The 22026-nt window shown below is 43.4% G+C and overlaps 1 protein-coding gene across 1 annotated transcript in view; it reads right to left on the bottom strand.

Moving 5' to 3' along the window:
* The window catches only part of tradd (tnfrsf1a-associated via death domain), a 41312-nt gene that overhangs the window by 16462 nt on the left and 2824 nt on the right, over positions 1–22026 (bottom strand). Inside the window, exons 2-4 of the mRNA XM_080843211.1 lie at positions 12931–12977; positions 5902–5968; positions 5624–5765 (exon numbers count right to left, since the gene is read on the bottom strand). Coding sequence (XP_080699337.1) covers positions 5624–5765; positions 5902–5925 — 166 coding nt within the window. The 5' untranslated portion in view covers positions 5926–5968; positions 12931–12977. The remainder of the gene's footprint in view (positions 1–5623; positions 5766–5901; positions 5969–12930; positions 12978–22026) is intronic.

Raw genomic sequence — 22026 nt, 5'->3', positions numbered from 1 at the left:
AGCGACCTGGTCCACGCCCTACTCAGGACGTGCCCCGGTTCCAGGCTTCGCCGCCTACCTCCACCTCGACCAGGCGAAAGAGAGCGGCTACCTCTCCGTCCCTCCGGTGGAAGACGCAGTGGCGGGTTACCTCTCACCCTCTGCTCCCTCGGCGCGTCTAGGCCAGAAGCCTGCTCTGCCCTCGCGCATTTCCCGTCACCAGGCTTCATTGGCGGAGAAGGTGTACCTGGCGGCTGGGCAAGCCGCCTGTTCCACCAACACCTCTGCTCTCCTGCAGTGTTACCAGGCGAAGCTGCTAACGGAGTTAGCCGCGTCGCTTGGAGGCGACTATCAGGTGGTGGCTGAGCTGTGCCGGGCGACGGATCTCTCTCTCCGTCTCACTCGCTGCACAGCGCAGGCTCAGGGAAGAGTCATGGGCACCTCCGTCGCGACTCTGCGGTCGCTTTGGCTGTCACTGGCAGAGCTCAGCGACAAAGAGAAGGCTCCTCTTCTGGACTCGCCACTCACCGTCGACGGAGTCTTCGGTGAGTCTGTGGGTACGATGGCCGCCCAGTTCGAGGTGGAGAAAAAGAGTCGCGAGGCGTTTCAAGCCTGGATGCCCCGCTCCATCTTTGACCAGCGCTCCTCTGCTCAGGCGACTCCAGCCACAGGAGTCAAGCGCAGCGGATTCTGTTCGCCAGCACCTCCGCCAGCTAAGGTCCCGGCGCGCGGTGGATGGCACAGGCATCCCTTCCGCCTTCCAGAGCAACCCGACTCGCGTCAGCCCGCTCCACGCCAGACGCAGAGCGGACCCCGCGTAGCACACCAGCATGCTGCCAGGCGGGGGAGAGGTCGCGGAAACTCTTCAGCCTCCTGAGCTGCGGCTGAAAAAGAGGGGAGGGGAAGAGGTGGAATCCTCACCACCAGGGAAATTGGCCCGCTTCTCGCATGTAAAATCATGCCAGCTACGGTTTGTCAAGTTACACCAAACACACTAAATGTATCTGTCCCAACTGTCCCTTTAGTCTCCCTCTTTAGTCAGAGCGGGCACAGATCTAGACAGATTGAATATGAGCGAGCTTATGCTCGACCAAGTATTTCGCTCTCGGCCCAGCCTGCACGACTGTGTGGAGAGCTGGCGCGCATGCGCAGTGTCACCTTGGGTTCTAAAGACCGTATCAGTAAGATGCACGCTCCAGTTTGCCCGTCCCCCGCCGAGGTTCAGGGGCACGGTTCAAACGTTAGTGCCACCGCACCAAACGCGTTTCCTACAGGAGGAAATAGGCTCCCTTCTAGGAAAGGGATACAGCCTGTTCCTCTCGGAGAAGAGAACAGGGGGTTCTTCAGTCGCTATTTTCTAGTCCCAAAAAAGGACGGAAAACATCGACCAATCTTAGACCTCCGTATTCTGAACAAATACTTAGACGACCGGCTTATTTGCTCGAAGTTGAAAGAAGCGGCGTTACAAGAGTTCCATCTAGTGGTGTTGCACCTACATCGTCTAGGCTTCGTGGTGAACAAACTAATAAGTGTTCTTATTCCCATTCAGTCCGCTCTTTTCCTGGGAATGATGTTAAATTCCACCTCTATGGAAGTGGATTTATCTCAAGGAAGAATAGAAGCAATCAGATCGTGTGTAAGTCAGTTCAAACTGAATAATAAAGTTTCATCCCTTCTCTGCCAAAGGCTGATAGGAATGATGGCTTCGGCTGCTATCTCTCGGAATGCTACACACACGCCCCTTACAAACGTGGTATCTCTCTTTAAAACTCAGTTCCACCAGGAACAGGTGCAAGAGGGTGACAGTGGATGCCAGGTGCCTGACAGCTCTGGCGATCTGGAAAACGCCACACTTCCTCACATCGGCAGCTCCGATGGGCATAGTGACACGCCGTTTAGTGATAACGACAGACGCTTCCACGTCAGAGTGGGGTGCGATCTGCAAGGGAAAATCAGTAAACGGCCTCTGGTCTCAGGTGATCGAGCAGATCTGGCTACGTTTTCACAGAGCTCAGGTGGATCTGTTTGCCAGCAGAGAGAACGCCCGCTGCCCGCTCTGGTTCTCGCTGGGGGGAGACAACCCCCCGTTAGGTGTAGACGCGCTGGGCCACCAATGGCCGAACATGCGTCTTTGCGCTTTTCCCCCGATCTCTCTCCTTCAGCAGGTGCTGAGCAGGATAAGGGACGAGGGCAGAGAATTGATATTAATAGCCCCCCATTGTCACAATCGACCATGGTGCGCGGATCTATACAGGATGTCAGTGCAACCTCCATGGACGCTACCTCTACGGAGAGATCTCCTGACGATATGGCATCCCCGACCGGAGCTGTGGCAGCTCAGAGCCTGGCACCTGAAAGGAGCAGGCTGATTGCTTCGGGGCTGTCTGATGCAGTGGTGTCCACAATACAGAGTGCTCGGGTTCTGTCGACACGAACCCTCTTTACGCTGAAGTGGCGCAGATTTGATCAATGGGTGTCGCGCGGCAGTGCGACCCTGTCAACTGCGCTCTGAGCGTCATTTTAGTATTCCTGCAGCAGTTATTTGACGAGGGGAAGGCGGCTTCCACTCTCAAAGTTTAGTATTTCGGCCTGCCATGCAGGCATTAATGGTAAAACTCCAGGTAATCACCCTCTAACGTCACGCTTTATGGCTGGTGTTAGGCGTCTCAGAGTGCCCGAAAGGCACTTAGTACCCTCATGGGATCTACTGGTGGTTTTTACGCACTCTCACAGGTCCTCCGTTCGTACCCCTTGAGACGGTAGATATGAAACTTGTTTCATTTAAAACCGCGCTGTTGTTGGCTTTGGTGTCAGCAAAATGCATGGGTGACTTGCGAGCTCTGTCAGTCAGCGCATCGTGCCTACAGTTCACGATTGCAGGTGACAAAGTCTTTATGCGTCCGAATGCCGCTTACACGCCTAAGGTGGTGTCAACTCCATTTCGCAATCAGATAATTGAGTTGGCAGTGTTTTCGCCTCCCCCTTTCACTTCGGCGGAGGAGGAGCGCTTGAATAAGCTGTGCCCGGTGCGCGCTCTCCGCTGTTATATAGAACGCACCAGTGCTTTCAGGAAATCTGACCAACTGTTCGTATGCTTTGGAGCACACGCGAGGGGCAGACCTCTTTCAAAACCTAGCCTTTCCCGTTTTGTGGAGGCTATTGTTTTGTCTTATAAGAGTTTATCTTTAGAGCCGCCGGTGAAGTTGCGTGCGCACTCTACTCGGGGAGTCTCTTCCTCCTGGGCCTTCTTGAAAGGCGTCTCAGTAGAAGATATTTGTAAGGCTGCGAGTTGGAACTCTCGCCACACTTTTATTAGATTCTATATGTTAGATGTGGCTATTCCTTCTTTCTTGCAATAAGTCTTACATGCTGATAATTCAATACGTGAAAGGAAGGCATAGTAATATACAGTACTGTGCAAAAGTTTTAGGCAGGTGTGAAAAAATGCTATGAACTAAGAATGCTTTGAAAAATGTAAACAATAAATGTTTATTTTTTATCCATTTACAAGGTAAGACTGAGCACAGCAACAAGACACAACGTAGTTATACTGCATCAGCAGGGTCTCTCCCAGACAAAGATTTCAAAGCAGAAAGGGGTTTCAAAATGTGCAGTTCAAGCTCTTTTGAAGAAGACGTTGAGGATCGTAGACGCAGTGGTCAGCCAAGGAAACTTAATGCAGCTGATGAAAAACCCATCAAGCTAATTTACCTTTGAAATCGGAAGATTTCAAGCAGTGGCATCAGCTCAGAACTGGCAGAAACCAGTGGTACCCAGGTACAGACATTTACTGTCCGGGGAAGTCTGGCCAGAAGTGGTCTTCATGGAAGAGTTGCAGACAAAAAGCTCTACCCCGACAAGGAAACAAGGCCAAGTGACTGAACTAAGCACGAAAACATAGAAACTGGGGTGCAGAAACATGGCAGAAGGTGCTCTGGACTGATAAGTCAAAATTAGAAATATTTCGCTGTAGAAGAAGGACGTTTGTTCGCCGAAGGGCTGGAGAGAGGTACAATAATGAGTGTCTGCAGGCAACAGGGAAGCATGGAAGAGGTTCCTTTCCAGTTTGGGGCTGCATTTCTGCAAGTGGAGTTGGAGATTTGGTCAGGATGAATGGTGTCCTCAATGCTGAGAAATACAGGCAGATACTAATCCATCATGCAATACCATCAGGGAGGCGTATGATTGGCTACAAATGTATTCTGCAGCAGGAACATAACCCCAAACATACAGCCAATGTCAATAACAACTATCTTCAGCTTAAAGAAGAACAGAAAGTCCTGCAAGTGATGGTATGACCCCCACAGAGCCCTGATCTCTACATCATCGAGTCTGTCTGGGTTTACATGAAGAGACAGAAGAATTTTAGGCTACATCCACAGAAGATCTGTGGTTAGTTCTCCAAGATGTTTGGAACAATTTACCAGCCGAGTTCCTTCAAAAACTGCGCAAGTGTATCTGGAAGAATTGATGCTATTTTGAAGGCAAAGGGTGGTCACACCAAATATTGATTTAATTTAGAATTTTCTTCTGTTCCTTCACTGCATTTTGTTAATTTATGAAGAATTGATGAAAATAAACTGTTAACACTTCCATTTTTGAAAGCATTCTTAGTTTACAGCGTTTTTTCACACCTGCCTAAAACTTTTGCACAGAACTGTATGTGTTCATCAGCTTTTATATGATAAATGCAAATTAACCGATATAAGGGGGAATCATGTAGGCTGGTGATCAGAGATCTTGTAGCCTATGTAAAGAAGGGATTGCCCCGTGATGTTAACCGCCAGCTGTCGTGAGAACCTCTTGGGAGGTCAGAAGTACGAGGAGCTGGCTAAGGTTTATTAACACTGTATTTTTTTCACGCGTGAAGGGATACGGTTCCCATCTGGTAATGTCGTAGGTTATACGACAAGGAACGTCTCGGTTACTTACGTAATCTCGGTTCCTTTAGTGGAATCGCAGACATTACCAAGGTTGCGTGTACAGTGTCCATTTGTTCTTGGAGTGGGTGTGTTTTATGTTACGCTCAAGTTTCCAAGAGAACGAGATGCGTCAAAGCGCTCATATTTATGCGCTCCTGAGGGGGCGGGCTCAGGAGATGATTGACGCATCTCAGCCTTCCAGGCGTAATTGAATAGTGTATTCGAAGTTGGATGCGTGACTACGTCACTTCCCATCTGGTAATGTCTGCGGTTCCACTAAAGGAACCAAGGTTACGTAAGTAACCGAGACGTTTTCACTGTGAGTGGGAATAAGCTGGCCTATATGTGTATGTGCGAGGAGAGGGTGTAGCATTTTTCTTTGAAATTCCCATCCATGCAACTTTTACATGGCTAGCAGTGCTTGTTTTTTTTGGTACATGGCACTTAGTTTTAGGTGCCATTTTTTAGCCTATATGTGTGTTCATTATTTACTATTCAGAGATGTTCTCATTATTCACTATTCAGAGATGTGTGCATTATTCACTATTCAAAGATGTGTGCATTATTCACTATTCAGATATGTGCACATTATTCACTATTCAGAGATGTGAACATTATTCACTATTCAGAGATGTACTCATTATTCACTATTCAGATATGTGCTCATTATTCACTATCCAGAGATGTGTGTAATCACTGATGAGTACATGTGTGCATCTTACCTGACAGGGTGAGCTTAAGGACTTTGAACAAACTGAATTTGCCATTTGTGTCTTTATAAATGGACAGAAGATCCAAAGATGGGGAGACAGACTGCAGGAACAACACCACACACCCTGCCCACGGGCTCACCCCCACACTTTTCTGTATACACACAAGTCAAAAACGAGATCAGTAGAATGACAGTCATATGAGTCATATTTACAGCCAATCAAAAACATGCATGATTTTTTCTGCAACAGAATAAGGGAGTCAAATAGGGTTAGATTTGCCCCTGTACCTTTTCATCTATGCTGTCCATCATTTGGGCATCACTGTGGTCCAACTTTACACTGGATTAATGGTTCCTGCAAACATACAGCTCGTAATGTCACAAACATACTGTACTGTCATATTATCACAGTTATAATTTGATTTTGTAGGCTGCATAACTCATTTTCACCTAGCGTTCAAAAATCAGGAAGTGGCTTTAAATAGAATGGCTGCTCCAATTCCAATACAGCACCTCAGGCAGAGTTTTTTTAGCGACTGCTTGATCATGTAAGTGACTTTGTGACTGCAGTGCCTATATAAAGTATTCATCCCCTTTTATTGTTTTAAAACATTGGATCATTGTTGACTGAATTTTTTTTTTTTTGGCTCTTTAATATCAGAGTGTTTCTACATGAATCACAAATATAAGACACAAAATAATTGATTGCATAGGTTTTCACTCCCTTTAAACCTAAATCATCGCAGGTGCAGCCATAGGTTTTTGAAGTCACACAATTAGTTAAATGTTGGTCATCTGCGTGCAGTCAATTTGTTTTAGTTTATTGTTCTATAAATACACCTGTATCTGGTATGTCCAATCACTGGTGAATCAGTACATGGGATTTTTTCTCTTTGAGCAAAGATTTAAGGTTATTCATGATTCCTCATTTTACCTTTTTATATGCTGCGTATGTGACTTTTCAGATGAAATATGTGTTTGTATTCTTTGTTTGCAGAAAAGAGGAAGTATGCACTGCAACCTGGTGTATACAATACACATCTTGAACTTTCTGTTTTGCCAGACCTGAGTGTGTCTCATGTTCCACCCAGCCTAGCAGTCGTTTGACTTTATAAGTGTACATAATTCATCTAAAAAGTTGTACAATTGAGCTGATGGAGAATAAGGTGAGCCGCCGCTGAAATTTCACTTAGTTTATTATTCATAATGAAATGTAATGTTATGTACAGTCTGACTCCCACCTAGGCCTGTCTGACCACCTCTCGCTGTTCCTGTACCCCTCATACCAACAAAGAATCAGAGCGACAAGACCTGCCACCAAGTCCATAACAGTGTGGAATGAGGATGCCATCCCTCAGCTACAGGACTGCTTTGACATCACGGACTGGACACTATTTAATAGCCTGGAGGCTTCTGACGACACAAAAATTGCACTGGAGGAATACACATGTTCAGTAATGGACTACATTAACTTCTGTGTGAACAATGTCACAAGAAGGAGGACTGTGAGAGTGTTCCCCAACCAAAAGCCATGGATGTGCAGAGAGGTGCGTACACTACTGAAGGCCAGAGATGCAGCCTACAGATCAGGTGAAACAGCAGTGTACAGCGTAGCCAGGGCAGCACTGAGAAGAGGCATAAAATCTGCAAACAACAACAACACCGGCAACGTGTTGAGCAACTTTTCCACACTCACACCAATCCGAGACAAGTATGGGAGGGAATAAGAGCAATCTCGGACTACAAAGGGACTGCGTCACCCCCCCCAGACCAGCTGTGCTACCCTGACTGAAGAGCTGAATCAGTTCTATGCACGGTTCGACAGGGACAACAATGGTCAGCTGCCTCTGCCCCTACCCTCTGACGATGCTGCACCCACTCTAACCCCCACGAGGTCAGACTCTGCCTGAAAAATATCAACCCCAGAAAAGCGGCAGGACCAGATGGTGTGGCAGGCCGCGTACTAAAGAATTGCGGTGACCAGCTGACAGAGGTATTTACAGATATTTTCAACCGCTCTCTAGCCCTTTCACATGTCCCCCCATGTTTCAAAGCATCAACCATCATACCTGTGCCAAAAAAGACTGCAGTCAAGTGCCTGAACGACTATAGGCCAGTGGCTCTCACCCCCATACCTGCTAAATGCTTGGAAAGGCTGGTCATGAAACACATAAGAGGCATCACACCAGCTTCCTTTGATCAACACCAATTTGCCTACAAAGCGAACAGATCTACAGAGGATGCAGTAGCCCTGCTGCTTAACACTGCACTGGAGCACCTTGAGTTAAAGAACACTTACATCCGTATTCTCTTTATAGATTACAGTTCTGCATTCAATACGATCCTTCAAGGCAAACTCATCTCCAAACTTCAGGACTTAAACCTCAATGCTACACTGTGTAACTGGGTATTGGACTTCCTGAACAATCGCACACAGAGTGTACAACTGGGTAAGCATCACTCTTCAAATCTGACCATCAGCACTGGCGCCCCACAAGGTTGCGTGCTCAGCCCACTTTTATACACCCTCTACACCCATGACTGTGCTCCCTCCTGCCCATCCAACTACATCTTCAAATTTGCGGATGATACAACATTGCTTGGCCTCATCAGCAACAACGATGAGGCTGCCTATAGGCAAGAAGTGGGAAACCTGGCAGTCTGGTGTTCTGAGCACAACCTCAGTCTCAACATAAAGAAAACGAAAGAGATGATCATTGACTTCCGGAAGTCTTCCCAGCATAATCACCATCTCCCACTCTGCATCAACGGTGAAGAGGTTGAGCGTGTCACCTCTCTAAAGTGTCTGGGTCTGACACTGACGGAGGAGTTGTCCTGGGTCAAAAACACAGCTTTCAATTTGGGGAAGGCCCAGCAACGCCTCTTTTACCTCCGGAAGTTGAGGAAAGAACACCTTCCTCAGAAGCTGCTGTCTAACTTCTACCGCTGCGCTATAGAGAGTGTGCTTACATACTGCCTGAATGTATGGTCCTAAGAGCTGTACAAAGGCGGAGCAGGCAGCCATCCAGAGGCTGATTAAAACAGCGGGAAAGGATCATTGGAGCAGAGCTGCCCGACATCTTGTCCATCTCCTCCTCCCGTTGCCTGCAGCGCTCTAAACGCATCCTCACAGACCCTTCCCATCCTGCCCATCATCTGTTCCTGTTACTCCCGTCAGGGAAAAGGTTCAGATCAAAAAAGGCACGCACCTCCAGGATGGCAAAGAGCTTCTATCTCTGTGCTATAAGGCTCCTCAACAGCTTACCCACCCCACCCCCCACCCCCCTTCATCTCCCCCCGGCCCAGCCCGCCCTGCCCCCCATGGACTGCACTCTAACACTTGATGCACCTGAATATGGAGATATTTTATGTATGATATTTATGAATCTATTTATTAATTGTTATTTATTATTATTTAGCTGTGTAAGAAGTCTGTTGCTGCCTCTACCGTCTTGTTGTCTTTGTGGCAATGACAAATAAAGTACTTTGAACTTTGAATGTTAGCAAGCTTAGGATCTTATATTTTAATGTTAAAGGTATAGTCTACAAAACAGCTACCGGCATCTGGCTGTTAAGTTATTGAGCACTGTTCATTCTGAGAAAGATGTTTAAGGGCCCATGTCAACCAGATGTCAACCTAGGTCCAATTCAATCTGCCATCCCTCGAGGCCTTGTAGTTTACCTTATGGCTGTGTGTGTTTTTATATATGAAGTCATATATGACTGGTTTGACTGGGTTCTCCTCTGCCACTGCTGCCACTGTTGACAATGTACAGTCCTCCCTGTCTCCATTTTAATTGGCACAATAAACAAACGTGTTTAGTGCTTTAGTGAAGGCATGATTAAGGCATTTGCTCTGTTATAACATGCCAGTTTAAGGGCTAGCTTAATAGTTGACCTAGACCTAAAATTTGCATCTCATCTGCTCTGTCATCTGTCAGAGTATTCAGCATGACTTGTCACCGAATGTATTAACCGTTCCATTCAATGACAGCTCAGTTTAGTTTTTTCACAACAATGGACTTTTCAGCATCGCCTTCATGATACATCCCTTCACTTATGCCCCACTGAGACAACATTATCTAAACCAGCTGATTCATTTTAATGATGGTGGACCATTAATCAGTGTAGGCCTACATCACTGTACAGTCACATACTTTTAACTGAAATTATAAAACATTCAGTGCACAGTAGTCTACTCAGTAGACAAATGCACTCGATGATATTAAATAACACTCTATGTAGAATAGAGCTGCAACGATTAGTCGACGAAATCGACTAAGTCGATTGTGAATAAACAAAGCTTGGTTTAGCAGCTGCTGCATATCAGATATGGCTAACAGAAAAGTTGTCATTTTTTTTTAAAGTTGTCAATTATTAGTAGTTTAAAGGCACAATATGCAACAATTATGCTTCAGGAATAGGGTTAGGATACGCAGTTTAACCTTAAAATAACAGCTTAAAAAAAATTGGGGCGCTACAACTGACTTTTAATATGGAGAATTGCGTCCGTGCCAATGGCATAGCAGGGTCGATAGGCATATAACTGCCTTCTGTAGTTTTGCCTGCCGATGCCCGCCGACCTGACTTTGATTACCTTCTGCCGATCTAGTAAGTAGCTTATTTGCCGTCTTGCTTAGTCTTGTGTTGCACATGATTGATGTTTGACTGTGTAAGGACAGTCGTTGAGCAATTAGTTTGTCATAATGTCAAAGTCAGCACATTTCAAGAGATTTCGTTAGTTTTAGCTGCTAGCATACCTTTAGCGAATAGCTATTAATCCTTAATGCACCTTTAAGAAGTACTACTACAGTATTTCAAAGAGAATGGGCTGTGGGAGCATAAGAACAGTAAGTGTCTAGCAGCAATTATCATAGACATACAGTACTGTGCAAAAGTTTTAGGCAGGTGTGAAAAAATGCTGTAAACTAAGAATGCTTTCAAAAATGGAAGTGTTAACAGTTTATTTTCATCAATTCTTCATAAATTAACAAAATGCAGTGAAGGAACAGAAGAAAATTCTAAATTAAATCAATATTTGGTGTGACCACCCTTTGCCTTCAAAATAGCATCAATTCTTCCAGATACACTTGCGCAGTTTTTGAAGGAACACGGCTGGTAAATTGTTCCAAACATCTTAGAGAACTAACCACAGATCTTCTGTGGATGTAGGCTTCCTAAAATTCTTCTGTCTCTTCATGTAAACCCAGACAGACTCGATGATGTAGAGATTAGGGCTCTGTGGGGGTCATACCACCACTTGCAGGACTTTCTGTTCTTCTTTAAGCTGAAGATAGTTGTTAATGACATTGGCTGTATGTTTGGGGTTATGTTCCTGCTGCAGAATACATTTGTAGCCAATCATACGCCTCCCTGATGGTATTGCATGATGGATTAGTATCTGCCTGTATTTCTCAGCATTGAGGACACCATTCATCCTGACCAAATCTCCAACTCCACTTGCAGAAATGCAGCCCCAAACTGGAAAGGAACCTCTACCATGCTTCACTGTTTCCTGCAGACTCTCATTATTGTACCTCTCTCCAGCCTCCAGCGAACAAACTGCCTTCTTCTACAGCCAAATATTTCTAATTTTGACTCATCAGTCCAGAGCACCTTCTGCCATGTTTCTGCACCCTAGTTTCTATGTTTACGTGCTTAGTTCAGTCACTTGGCCTTGTTTCCTTGTCGGGGTAGAGCTTTTTGGCTGCAACTCTTCCAGGAAGACCACTTCTGGCCAGACTTCCCCGGACAGTAAATGTCTGTACCTGGGTACCACTGGTTTCTGCCAGTTCTGAGCTGATGCCACTGCTTGAAATCTTCCGATTTCAAAGGTAAATAAGCTTGATGTGTTTTTCATCAGCTGCATTAAGTTTCCTTGGCTGAACACTGCGTCTACGATCCTCAACGTCTTCTTCAAAAGAGCTGGAACTGCACATTTTGAAACCCCTGTCTGCTTTGAAATCTTTGTCTGGGAGAGACCCTGCTGATGCAGTATAACTACGTTGTGTCTTGTTGCTGTGCTCAGTCTTACCATGTAAATGGATAAAAAATAAACATTTATTGTTTACATTTTTCAAAGCATTCTTAGTTCATAGCATTTTTTCACACCTGCCTAAAACTTTTGCACAGTACTGTATATCTATAACTTTTTGTAAGGTTTACTCTTAAATGTTTGAAAACAGACCGTCTCATGGAGGATGCTTGCTAACGCTATTTCAGTTATGTTAAGTGCAATGTGGTAAATCAGTGAATTATCAGAGTAGCCTGTATTTTCGCTTGTTCTGAATAGATAACCTCCTCCATTTAGCAATCTTCAAACAAAAGACTGCGGATTTTTTTTTTCATATGTTAAATTTGAATGTCACCTGCAGCTCAGTTATGTTGCACTTGCAGAGGCTTGATCGCTATTTTGAGTTCCTTTTAAAACTTTCTCTTTACTTTTAAAACTTTATTTGCACTTTCTCTTTACTTTTATAAGCATATTTGCACTCTTAATTTGTATTACTATTTAATGTATTTATTATGATGATTACATTTGTATTAACTTGTTACTCAAATACATTTGAAATTCAAATTCCAACATTTTGAATCATTTTTTAAATTTATGGGAATAATCGTTAGATTAGTCGATTAATCGGAAAAAAAGTCGAGAGATTAATCGATTACCAAAATAATCGTTAGTTGCAGCCCTAATGTAGAAGCATATTTACTATTTCTGTAAAGTATAGAAGAGAAAACATATTAAAAGTATGACCATATTAATATATTAAGTATCATTTTAAAACTGTACCAATGACCACAACATGATGCAAAGCAGCCTGTGAATTCCATATTATTTATTTACATAGAACAATGTTAGCAATGGCTGATTACCTTTGTAAACTAGAAATAATTTATTAAAAATAACTGTGTTACATTTTTGAATTTACCACTGACAAAACCAAAAGAGTTTACAAGGACCAGGATCATCTGATGCAAATTGTTACCTATAAACATGCATTTGCATAGAAACCCATTTGTAGCCCACACGTACGTATAACAAGTTCATCACAGGCCTACCGAGGAAATAAAAGGCTTTGTAAAATGGAAGACTAGACAATGACAATATCAATTGCAAATATGGATGTCAATATCCTAACACCAATCACTCAATATATAATATACAGTTAGCTTACATAGTATAATTTTGAACACTGACCTGCAAAATATTTGAGAAACTCACCCTGAGTAAAAGGCCTGATACAATAATAGTTAAATTTGCTTTCAAAGAGAAGGACAATGGTAATGTTTATGATGGTGATGTCGGTACCATACCTTTTTTCTGTCCAAGTTTAACCGTGGGAGTTGTGCCAGCATGCCCACTGAAATTCAAAAAAGGAATTTGCACAAATTAGCTTGCAACATTCACATTAGCTTGCTCTGTATGTTTATAACCATCATTAGCTTGCTCAATATGTTTATAACCATAATTAGCTTGCTCAATATGTTCATAACCATCATTCACATTAACTTGCTCAATATGTTTATAACCCTCATTCACATTAGCTTGCTCAATATGTTTATAACCACTATCACATTAGCTTGCTCAATATGTTTATAACCATCATTAGTTTTTTTTCGGGTAAAGACATGCAAGTCTACCTGTGCAAGTCCACCGAAGCAAGGACACGAACAAGGTAAACCTTTAAAAAAACAATACAAAAATATTCTTTCTAGTCATGTGTCACAGCAGCATCTCTGTTGTCACTCGCTGCCACAAGAGATCCCAGCGCATCAGAAGGCAGCGCAACCTGGGTAACCTCCGCTCATTTCAACAAACCTCATCTGCTGTAACCTCCTTCTCTGTTGGCCTGTGGAACTGCCAGTCTGCAGGCAACAAAGCCAACTTCATTTCAGGTTATGCCAACCACCTCTCACTAGGGCTCTTAGCTCTCACTGAGACTTGGATCAAACCTGAAGACACTGCTATCCCCGCAGCACTCTCCACTAACTATGCCTCCTCCCATACTTCTCGGCCATCTGGTCGTGGAGGTGGGACGGGGCTGTTGATCTCGGAAAACTGGAAATTTACTCCACTGCTGTCCTCAAACAGGTATGCCTCCTTTGAATATCATGCAATTATGGTAACTGCTCCTGTTAAAACATATGTGATTGTTATCTACGTGCCACCAGGACAACTGGGTGATTTCATCCATGAGCTGGACACCCTGCTGTCATCCATCCCTGACCAGGAGTGTCCAATACTCATCCTTGGCGAAATGAATATCCACCTAGACAATCCCAACTCGGCTGACTTTCGGACCCTGGTTCACCCGTTCGACTTACAACAGGTACACACTCCTCTAACTCACAAAGCAGGGAAAGAGCTTGACCTCATCCTTGCTCGGAACTGCACCACGGACAACCTAACCGTAACCCTTCTCCATCTCTCAGACCACTTCTTCATTCGCTTTGATGTTCGGCTCATTGAGCAACCCTCTGTCCCTCCTTCTATGGTCTCGTTCCGGCACAACCTCCGCAACCTCTCTCCCACTCACTTTTCCTCCCTGGTTTCCTCTGCTCTTCCACTTTTATCCACCTTCTCCTCACTAGGCGTCAGTGATGCCACAGAATCTCTCTGCTCCACTCTGAGCTCATGCTTGGACAGTTTGTGTCCACTTTCTACCAGACCTGCGCGATCTACCCAGTCTCATTCATGGCTGAGTGATACCCTCCGAACGCGGCTGAGAAAAAGTGGCACTGCTGGCCTCCTTATCATCCCGCATCACTGCTGCTAAGAAAACTTTTTTCAATAGTGCTCAACAGTACAACTGATGCTCGGAAACTATTCTCCACCTTCAAAACTCTGCTCTGCCCTCCTCCTCCTCCCCCAGCTACTTACCTCACCGATAACTTTGCTTCCTTTTTCACAGAGAAAGTGGCAGCCATTGGGAAACAATTTGACCAACTGTCCTCCCCCCCTAAGGGCGCTACCATCAATGGCTCATCGTTTCCCTCTTTCACCCCTCTCACTGAGAGTGAGGTCTCCAAAATCCTAGCAGGTAGCCGTCCAACTACATACCCACTGGGCCCCATCCCATCCAACATCCTTCAAGCCATTTCCCCTGCCGTCTTACCGGCAATAACACAGGTGATTAATGCCTCATTTAATTCTGCAACATTTCCTTCATTCAAAGTGGCTCGGGTAACGCCGCTGCTCAAAAAGCCGTCTCTTGATCCCACTCAGGTGGAAAACTATCGACCGGTCTCACTTCTCACCCTCCTATCTAAAACAATTGAGAGGGCAGCCTCCAAACAGGTCACAGAGTTCCTGTCAACAAACAATCTCCTCAATCCAAACCAGTCTGGATTCAAAAGCGGTCACTCCACCGAAACAGCCCTGCTATCTGTGACAGAGGCCTTAAAAACAGCTAGAGCAGCAGCTCAATCTTCAGCTCTCGTCCTGCTTGACCTATCAGCTGCGTTTGATACAGTCAACCACAGCATCCTTCTGTCCATACTGTCAAGTATGGGCATCTCAGGCAAGGCGCACTCCTGGTTTGAATCGTACCTCACTGGGCGCTCATTCAAGGTGTCATGGGAAGGTCATCTATATGTACCCCACCACCTCACCACTGGGGTGCCCAAGGGGTCGGTAATGGGACCACTTCTCTTTGCCATCTACACCACTTCGCTTGGCCCTATCATCCGCTCGCATGGTTTTTCCTACCACTGTTATGCCGATGATACTCAACTGGTCCTGTCCTTCCCTCCTGAGGACAACACTGTTTCGACACGGATCTCTGACTGCCTTGCTGATATATCCACATGGATGAAAAAACACCACCTTCAGCTGAACCTGGCCAAAACAGAACTGATGGTCTTCCCAGCCAAACAGTTCATCCACCACATCATCAACATCAACACTGACTCTTTATCCCTTGCTCCATCCAAAACAGCAAGAAACCTCAGGGTTATTATTGATGACCAACTAACCTTCACAGCCCACATCGCCTCTGTCGCCAGGTCATGCCGCTTTGCGCTATACAACATCCGCAAAATCAGGCCATACCTAACCCAGTATGCCACCCAGCTGCTGGTGCAAACCTTGGTGAGTTCCCGCCTCGACTACTGCAACGCCCTCCTAACGGGCCTGCCGGCATGCGTGGTAAAACCACTACAGATGATCCAGAACGCGGCGGCGCATCTGTTCAACTAACCAAAGAGGGCACGTCACCCCGCTACTCACTGAGCTCCACTGGCTGCCGGTAGCTGCTAGCATCAAGTTCAAGTCACTTATGCTTGCCTTCAAAGTGCTTACTGGTTCTGCTCCCACCTACCTAAATGCTCTTGTAAGGGCAAATGTTACACCCAGGACGCTGCGCTCATCCAGTGAGCGTCGTCTGGCACTGCCCCCGGTACAAGCCTGGCAATCCAGACTATTCTCAGTTGTAGTTCCACGTTGGTGGAACGACCTGCCTAGCACTACCAGAGCAGGGGTGTCCCTCTCTACCTTCAAGAAGCTCTTGAAGACCCAACTCTTCAGAGAGCACCTCCCTTCCTAACTGGCACTTTGGCTTAGGCAGTGACAGGCCCGCACTTCTTTTTCTCTCTATGTCGTTTTCTATTTTTTTTTTTTTTTTTAATAAGCAGTATTTATTGTTACACCAGGTTTTAAGCTTGATTGTTCTCTCCCTTGTCCGTCGCTTTGGACAAAAGTGTCTGCTAAATGACTAAATGTAAATGTAAATTAGCTTGCTCAATATGTTTATAACCATCATTCAAATTAGCTTGCTCAATATGTTTATAACCATCATTCACATTAGCTTGCTCAATATGTTTATAACCATCATTAGCTTGCTCAATATGTTTATAACCATCATTCACATTAGCTTTCTCAATATGTTTATAACCATCATTAGCTTGCTCAATATGTTTATAACCATCATTCACATTAGCTTGCTCAATGTTTATAACCATCATTCAAATTAGTAAGTAAGTAAGACTTTATTTATAAAGCACATTTCGTACAAGAGTTGCAGTTCGACGTGCTTTACATAAACTCAATAAAAGCAAGCAGCAAGAGCAATACATGGAGTTAAATTAAATTAGCTTGAAAAAAATAGCTTGCTGAATATGTTTATAACCATCATTCAAATTAGCTTGCTCAATATGTTTTTTACCATCATTCACATTAGCTTGCTGAATATGTTTATAACTGGAGAAATGTTATAGTAATGGTTGACCATAGCATGATCAGCTAATCCATTTTACATTGCTAGAGTGTAAACTAACATCAAAACTCCTAGAGCACATCTGGCAGAAAATGACAGTAGACAGCTTGTGAATACAAATACATTTATGACTGGTGTATAATGACATTTATTACTGGTGTATAATGACATGTACAGAACACTCTGGGTGTTACTGGAGATACGATTCTGCTAGAAATTGCAAGTGTGATTGTGCTGCAAAACCATTTTGCTTTTCGTTTACAAGAGCTGCAATTCCGCTGATGCTAATACTTTGCCTTAACAGAATAGAGGTTTCACTCCCCTACTGGATGAACAAGGTGCAGGGCAGCGATTATATATAGTTAACGTTGGCCTGCTTTTGTGAGCCTTGTCTTTACAGCTGTGTGTGTGTGTGTTAATCGCATAGAATATGAAATGGCCCTTATATTCCATACAACATAGGACAATATAGGCCTAAATGTATTACCTTTGAAATCAAATTTAAAATATCCATGAATTTACCGAAGCCTACTTTTGTTTCGCTTTGGATAAAAGCGTCTGTTGAATGCCCAAACATACATGCTGTTACACTCACTTGGTTTTTGCAAAGAGAAAAGCTATCATAAAACTGTAAGAAGAAATACACATACACCACTACACCAATGTGCCACTGACATTCTAGGACACAAAGACAGCACATGATGACGTATGAAACATTGTCATTATGAAGACATGTGAAATATTTGTCACCAAGAGAACGTCAGCCATAACTGGTTTTGCCCATAGTAACATTCCCATCAGTCACTATAGCTTATATTCAACAGCAAAATACCGCTAGCACTAGTTAAGTGACGGAGGTTAAGTATCTGATAGCTTGTTTATTTGTGAAACAGTAGGCAGTTGAGCCATGTTTTTTTAAACAACTGCCCTATGATTGTCTCCTTCATTCATCCCTCTGGCTATAGCCTATTGCTGACAATTGCTAAGTTAGTCAGCCACAAATGCCATTGTTTGTCAATGGAAGATAACTAACGATAATTGTGCCTACATAATGCTTTTATACCTGTGATTGGCACATCAATAGAACTTCAGAACAGTTCCTGGAAGCCAGTTTAGATGGCTCATTCTGCTACAAATCACACTATTTATTATGTTTGTGGCTTTCAAAAGCTAAACTACTCTCAGTTGCTTTTTGTTTAAAAAAAAGTCAGTCCTTCTCCAACTAGCGGATCAAAATGTCCAAACCTTACCAATAACTCAACTACAGTTGACTTTGAGGGGGAACTCAAAGAACAACTTGTTGTTTTCCATGGTCCGTGGTAATCTATCCGAAATGTCATTGATTAAGCCCTTCTTTGCTTGTGACTGTACTTCTCAGTTATCAAAGCCTTCGAGAAGATGATAGAACAGACTTTTTAAATACATGTGATTATCTGTGCAGTTGACAATCCATCTTGATTTTTATCAGTCTCACTGTGGTAATGATATTCTTTCCTCAGCTTCTGTGATCTGCTTTTCAGACTGTCAGGTTCTTCATTGTAGGGCTGCCACTAACGACTATTTTTCTATCGATTAATCTATAGACTATTTTATCGATTAGTCAATTAATCTAAACGATTAATTTTCCTCCCCCATTTTAACATACAGTAATGCAGCACAAAACAAAATGTAAACAAAGGCTGACATATTGAAGTGCAAAACTGCAAGTTTAAACTAGCAACTCCCAACATGAACAACTATTATGTTCAATTTCTCAGGTTTACCAAATTGCATTCAAATCAGTTCAAGTTACAGTCGATTTTGTCTGCCTCTGTCAATCAATACAATTAAATTCAATTCAATTCAATTTTATTTATATAGCGCCATAACAATACAATTGCCTCTAGGCGCTTTACAGAGCCCAGAGCCTGAACCCCCTTAGTGCAAGCACAATGGCAACAGGGGCAAGGAAAAACTCCCTGTTAGGCAGGAAGAAACCTTAAGCAGAACCACGGCACGTGGCACCCATCTGCTTGAGGTCGGCCGGGTGGAGATAGGAGGGGGGGAGTGGGGGAAGGGGGAGGGTTGTGTGGCAGAAGGGGAAGGGAAACAACAAGGGTTGTACACTCTTATTTATTTACTAGCGGATCGTGACTGGTCCAATACGGTGACTACACAGAAGCACATCAAAGCACAAACGTGGTATCCATCTTTCTATCTATCTTTGAGGTCAGGCAATGTTTACTGCTCCATGGGCAGTAAAAGCAAAGATTTTAGAAAAATAAACAAGACATAGCGACCTAATTCATGTTTTTATGGCCGATAAGATAACAATAAGAAAGATGAACATAATTGTACGTGCTGTATTACTGTCAAAGATTATGTACCATAACAAGGCATCACTCTTTCGGACAAGCTTTGGAAGCTACATGGTTGGTAGTATCTATGGCAGGGGCGGCTTGTCCATAAGGGCGATTGGGGCGATGCACTGCCTATGGGAAAAGAAAAAAAAAAACTGCTCCTGATGTATAAATGCAATTTCCTTGTAAGTCGCTTTGGATAAAAGTGTCGGCTAAATGACTAAATGTAAATGTTATATTTTTTTTCTGTCGGATTCTACCACTAGACCGTCTGATCTGCCTTTGAATGTCATTGTCCAATCAGGTAACAGTCAGGCAGTCAGGCAAAAGTCGTGCCTCACCCTTCTGGGTGATTTGGGGCGAAATGGCAATCGCCCCAGACCTCTCTCATTGACTCCCATGTTAAATCCATTCTTTTTTCACAAAACAGAGCTCTCAATGCATTCTCTATGGCAGGGGTGCCCACACTTTTCTGAATGGTGATCTACCTTTTAAGTGTCTGGGTCAGAATAATCTACTAACTACGCACATTATGTGTCTTTTTTAAATTTACAATACCAAAACGAACACACAGTGTCATACGGGCTATTTTGCTTAGGTTTCACACTTAAATGACAAGTTGAATTAATTTACGATTGAGTTTAATTTCCATACCTACCCTGGAAATAACAACAGTAACATCCACAATAGAGGCTACTAATCAGCATGTGATTTCATACACAGTGACATTACATTGCCCATACAATTTAGTAGCCTACATTTATGATTAAAAAAATCCACACACTGAAATGTAACTTTTTTTAACACTAGGATTTTCTTTTAACATACATACAGGCATTTGGCCCACAGTACACACTCTCAAACTAGAACTCACTGTTCAAACTGAAACTTTTTTTGTAGGCTACTACACAGAGAATCGAGCTACAGCGAAAACGAAAATACAGCGGTAGAAGGAAAGCAATTGGGCTTGTCTGTAGTAGGCTATGAGATCAGGTAGATACATTATGGTTGTTATGGTAATGGTGTAACAAACTTTAAAGCAACCAGCAGACTGGCCTGTCTACACGTCAATCAGCGGGCACATTATAATATCATTATATGATAGGATGAATTGCTTTTCTGAAAACGCGATTTTTTTTTATTTTTTATTTTTGCTGAGTTCTGTGAGCTACTCTCATTGGCCCTGCGATCGACCAGTCGATCGTATTCGACTGATCGACGTATTGGGCACCCCTGCTCTATGGCTTCTGGGAGGGCTCGCCCCTCCAAGCTTTTGTCAAAAGCAATGGATGTAAAAACGTATAAGAACGTCATACAGCTTCGACCAAGGCATATTCTGTCAAGATGGCTCGCGTTCAGTGCAACAACTCAATTTGCTCTATGACAGAGACTCCTTTTTAGTCTGCGTACTAATGAAGATAAAGTGACAACAAAACAATAAGGACTTCCTAGACCAAATGTATCCATTCAACAGGTTTCTATAAAGGGAGGGAAATCCTATATCCAAGAATTGGAAAGAAAAAAATTGTGGTCTTGAAGTGGCTAACGTGGCCTGTATTTCTACTGTATACCACTGTCACTTTTCATAGGTTTCAAAGTGTGATTGTTCGCTTCTTGCACTAACAGTGAATTATTTTTTATGTGATGACTTATTTTGCTTTTGTAAGCCAATACTTTCAAGACCAGTCAATAAATATGGTTGGTTTTGACTTGTATGATGCCCCCTTCTTTATGTTGTTACTGGACATATCATGTGTCCTGTAAAGCTATGTTACATCACATAACATTTGAGACATGTGGATAATGAAAAAGTGGGATCATTTGATGTGGAGCCAAATCATGTTCGCGTATGAAAGAAAGCTCCTGGATGTAACTTTCTTTCATAGCTTTCCACCTGTAACTAGCTTATCTAGCTATGTAGCTAGCGGGGAAATATTTCACTGAATGAGTCGCGATAAACATTATCAAAAAATGTCCCCTCCCCCCCCCGATAATTTTTGCAGGAGGCGCCACTGATCAATGGCAGCATGGCTAATGTTAACTACCATGAGCTAAGTAGCAGGCAAGGCTAGGAATTATATGAGTTTGGCATGTGTTGTTGCAAGCAAACTTGATGAGCTTCAAACGTTAGTTTGAACTAACACCAGTAATGTAAGCCAGCTAGTTATCATTTCGTTAGTATTAGCCTTCCATTGACCTCCATTCATTTGGGCTTTTTGACATAAAAAAAACCTTACTTCTGAAGTGTTTGTCTCTTCATATGACCAGTATTATTTTCTAGAGAAACGTATCAAACCTGCTACATAGTGGCACAGGGTTGGCGCAATGTTGGGGTTTGGCAAGTGAGCAATGTAGGTTGGCTAATTAAACAGAAAAAGACTACCATTTATAAAAGATAACTGATAACTGAAATGATTTAGCAATGAACAGAACTATTTACTAATGTAAATATAATTCAAACTGTCAGTAGGAGGAAATTTGTTGAATGCTCAGATTCCATATCATTCAGATTTACTCCAAAGATGAATGTGGGCAGTGTAATACCCCCTTCATGTTCTAAAGCAGGGGTCTCAAATTCCTGGACCACGGGCCAGATTTGGCCCGCCAAGCTATTTCATTTGGCCCGTCGGCTCCTCAGAATGTTGCAAAAAGTTCCATTGATTTGAGGTGGGCCATCTCAACTTTTACGGCTGCCATTGGCAACAGGTTTTGTGCTTCCAATTCACATCTTTCATATCATCTCGCAAGTAGTCAAGTAATTTAACGTAATGGAAACATAATTGAAGTCAGCAAGTAATGGGCTGCTATGCAACACCTGAAACTTTAAAGTTCTATTTGCGTGAAGTTTCTTAGCGGAA

This window comes from Sprattus sprattus, assembly GCF_963457725.1.
Source record: "Sprattus sprattus genome assembly, chromosome: 8".
In the NCBI taxonomy this organism is placed as follows: domain Eukaryota; kingdom Metazoa; phylum Chordata; class Actinopteri; order Clupeiformes; family Clupeidae; genus Sprattus; species Sprattus sprattus.
The sequence above is the reverse complement of the archived record's forward strand: the minus strand, read 5'-3'. Positions and strand labels throughout refer to the sequence as shown.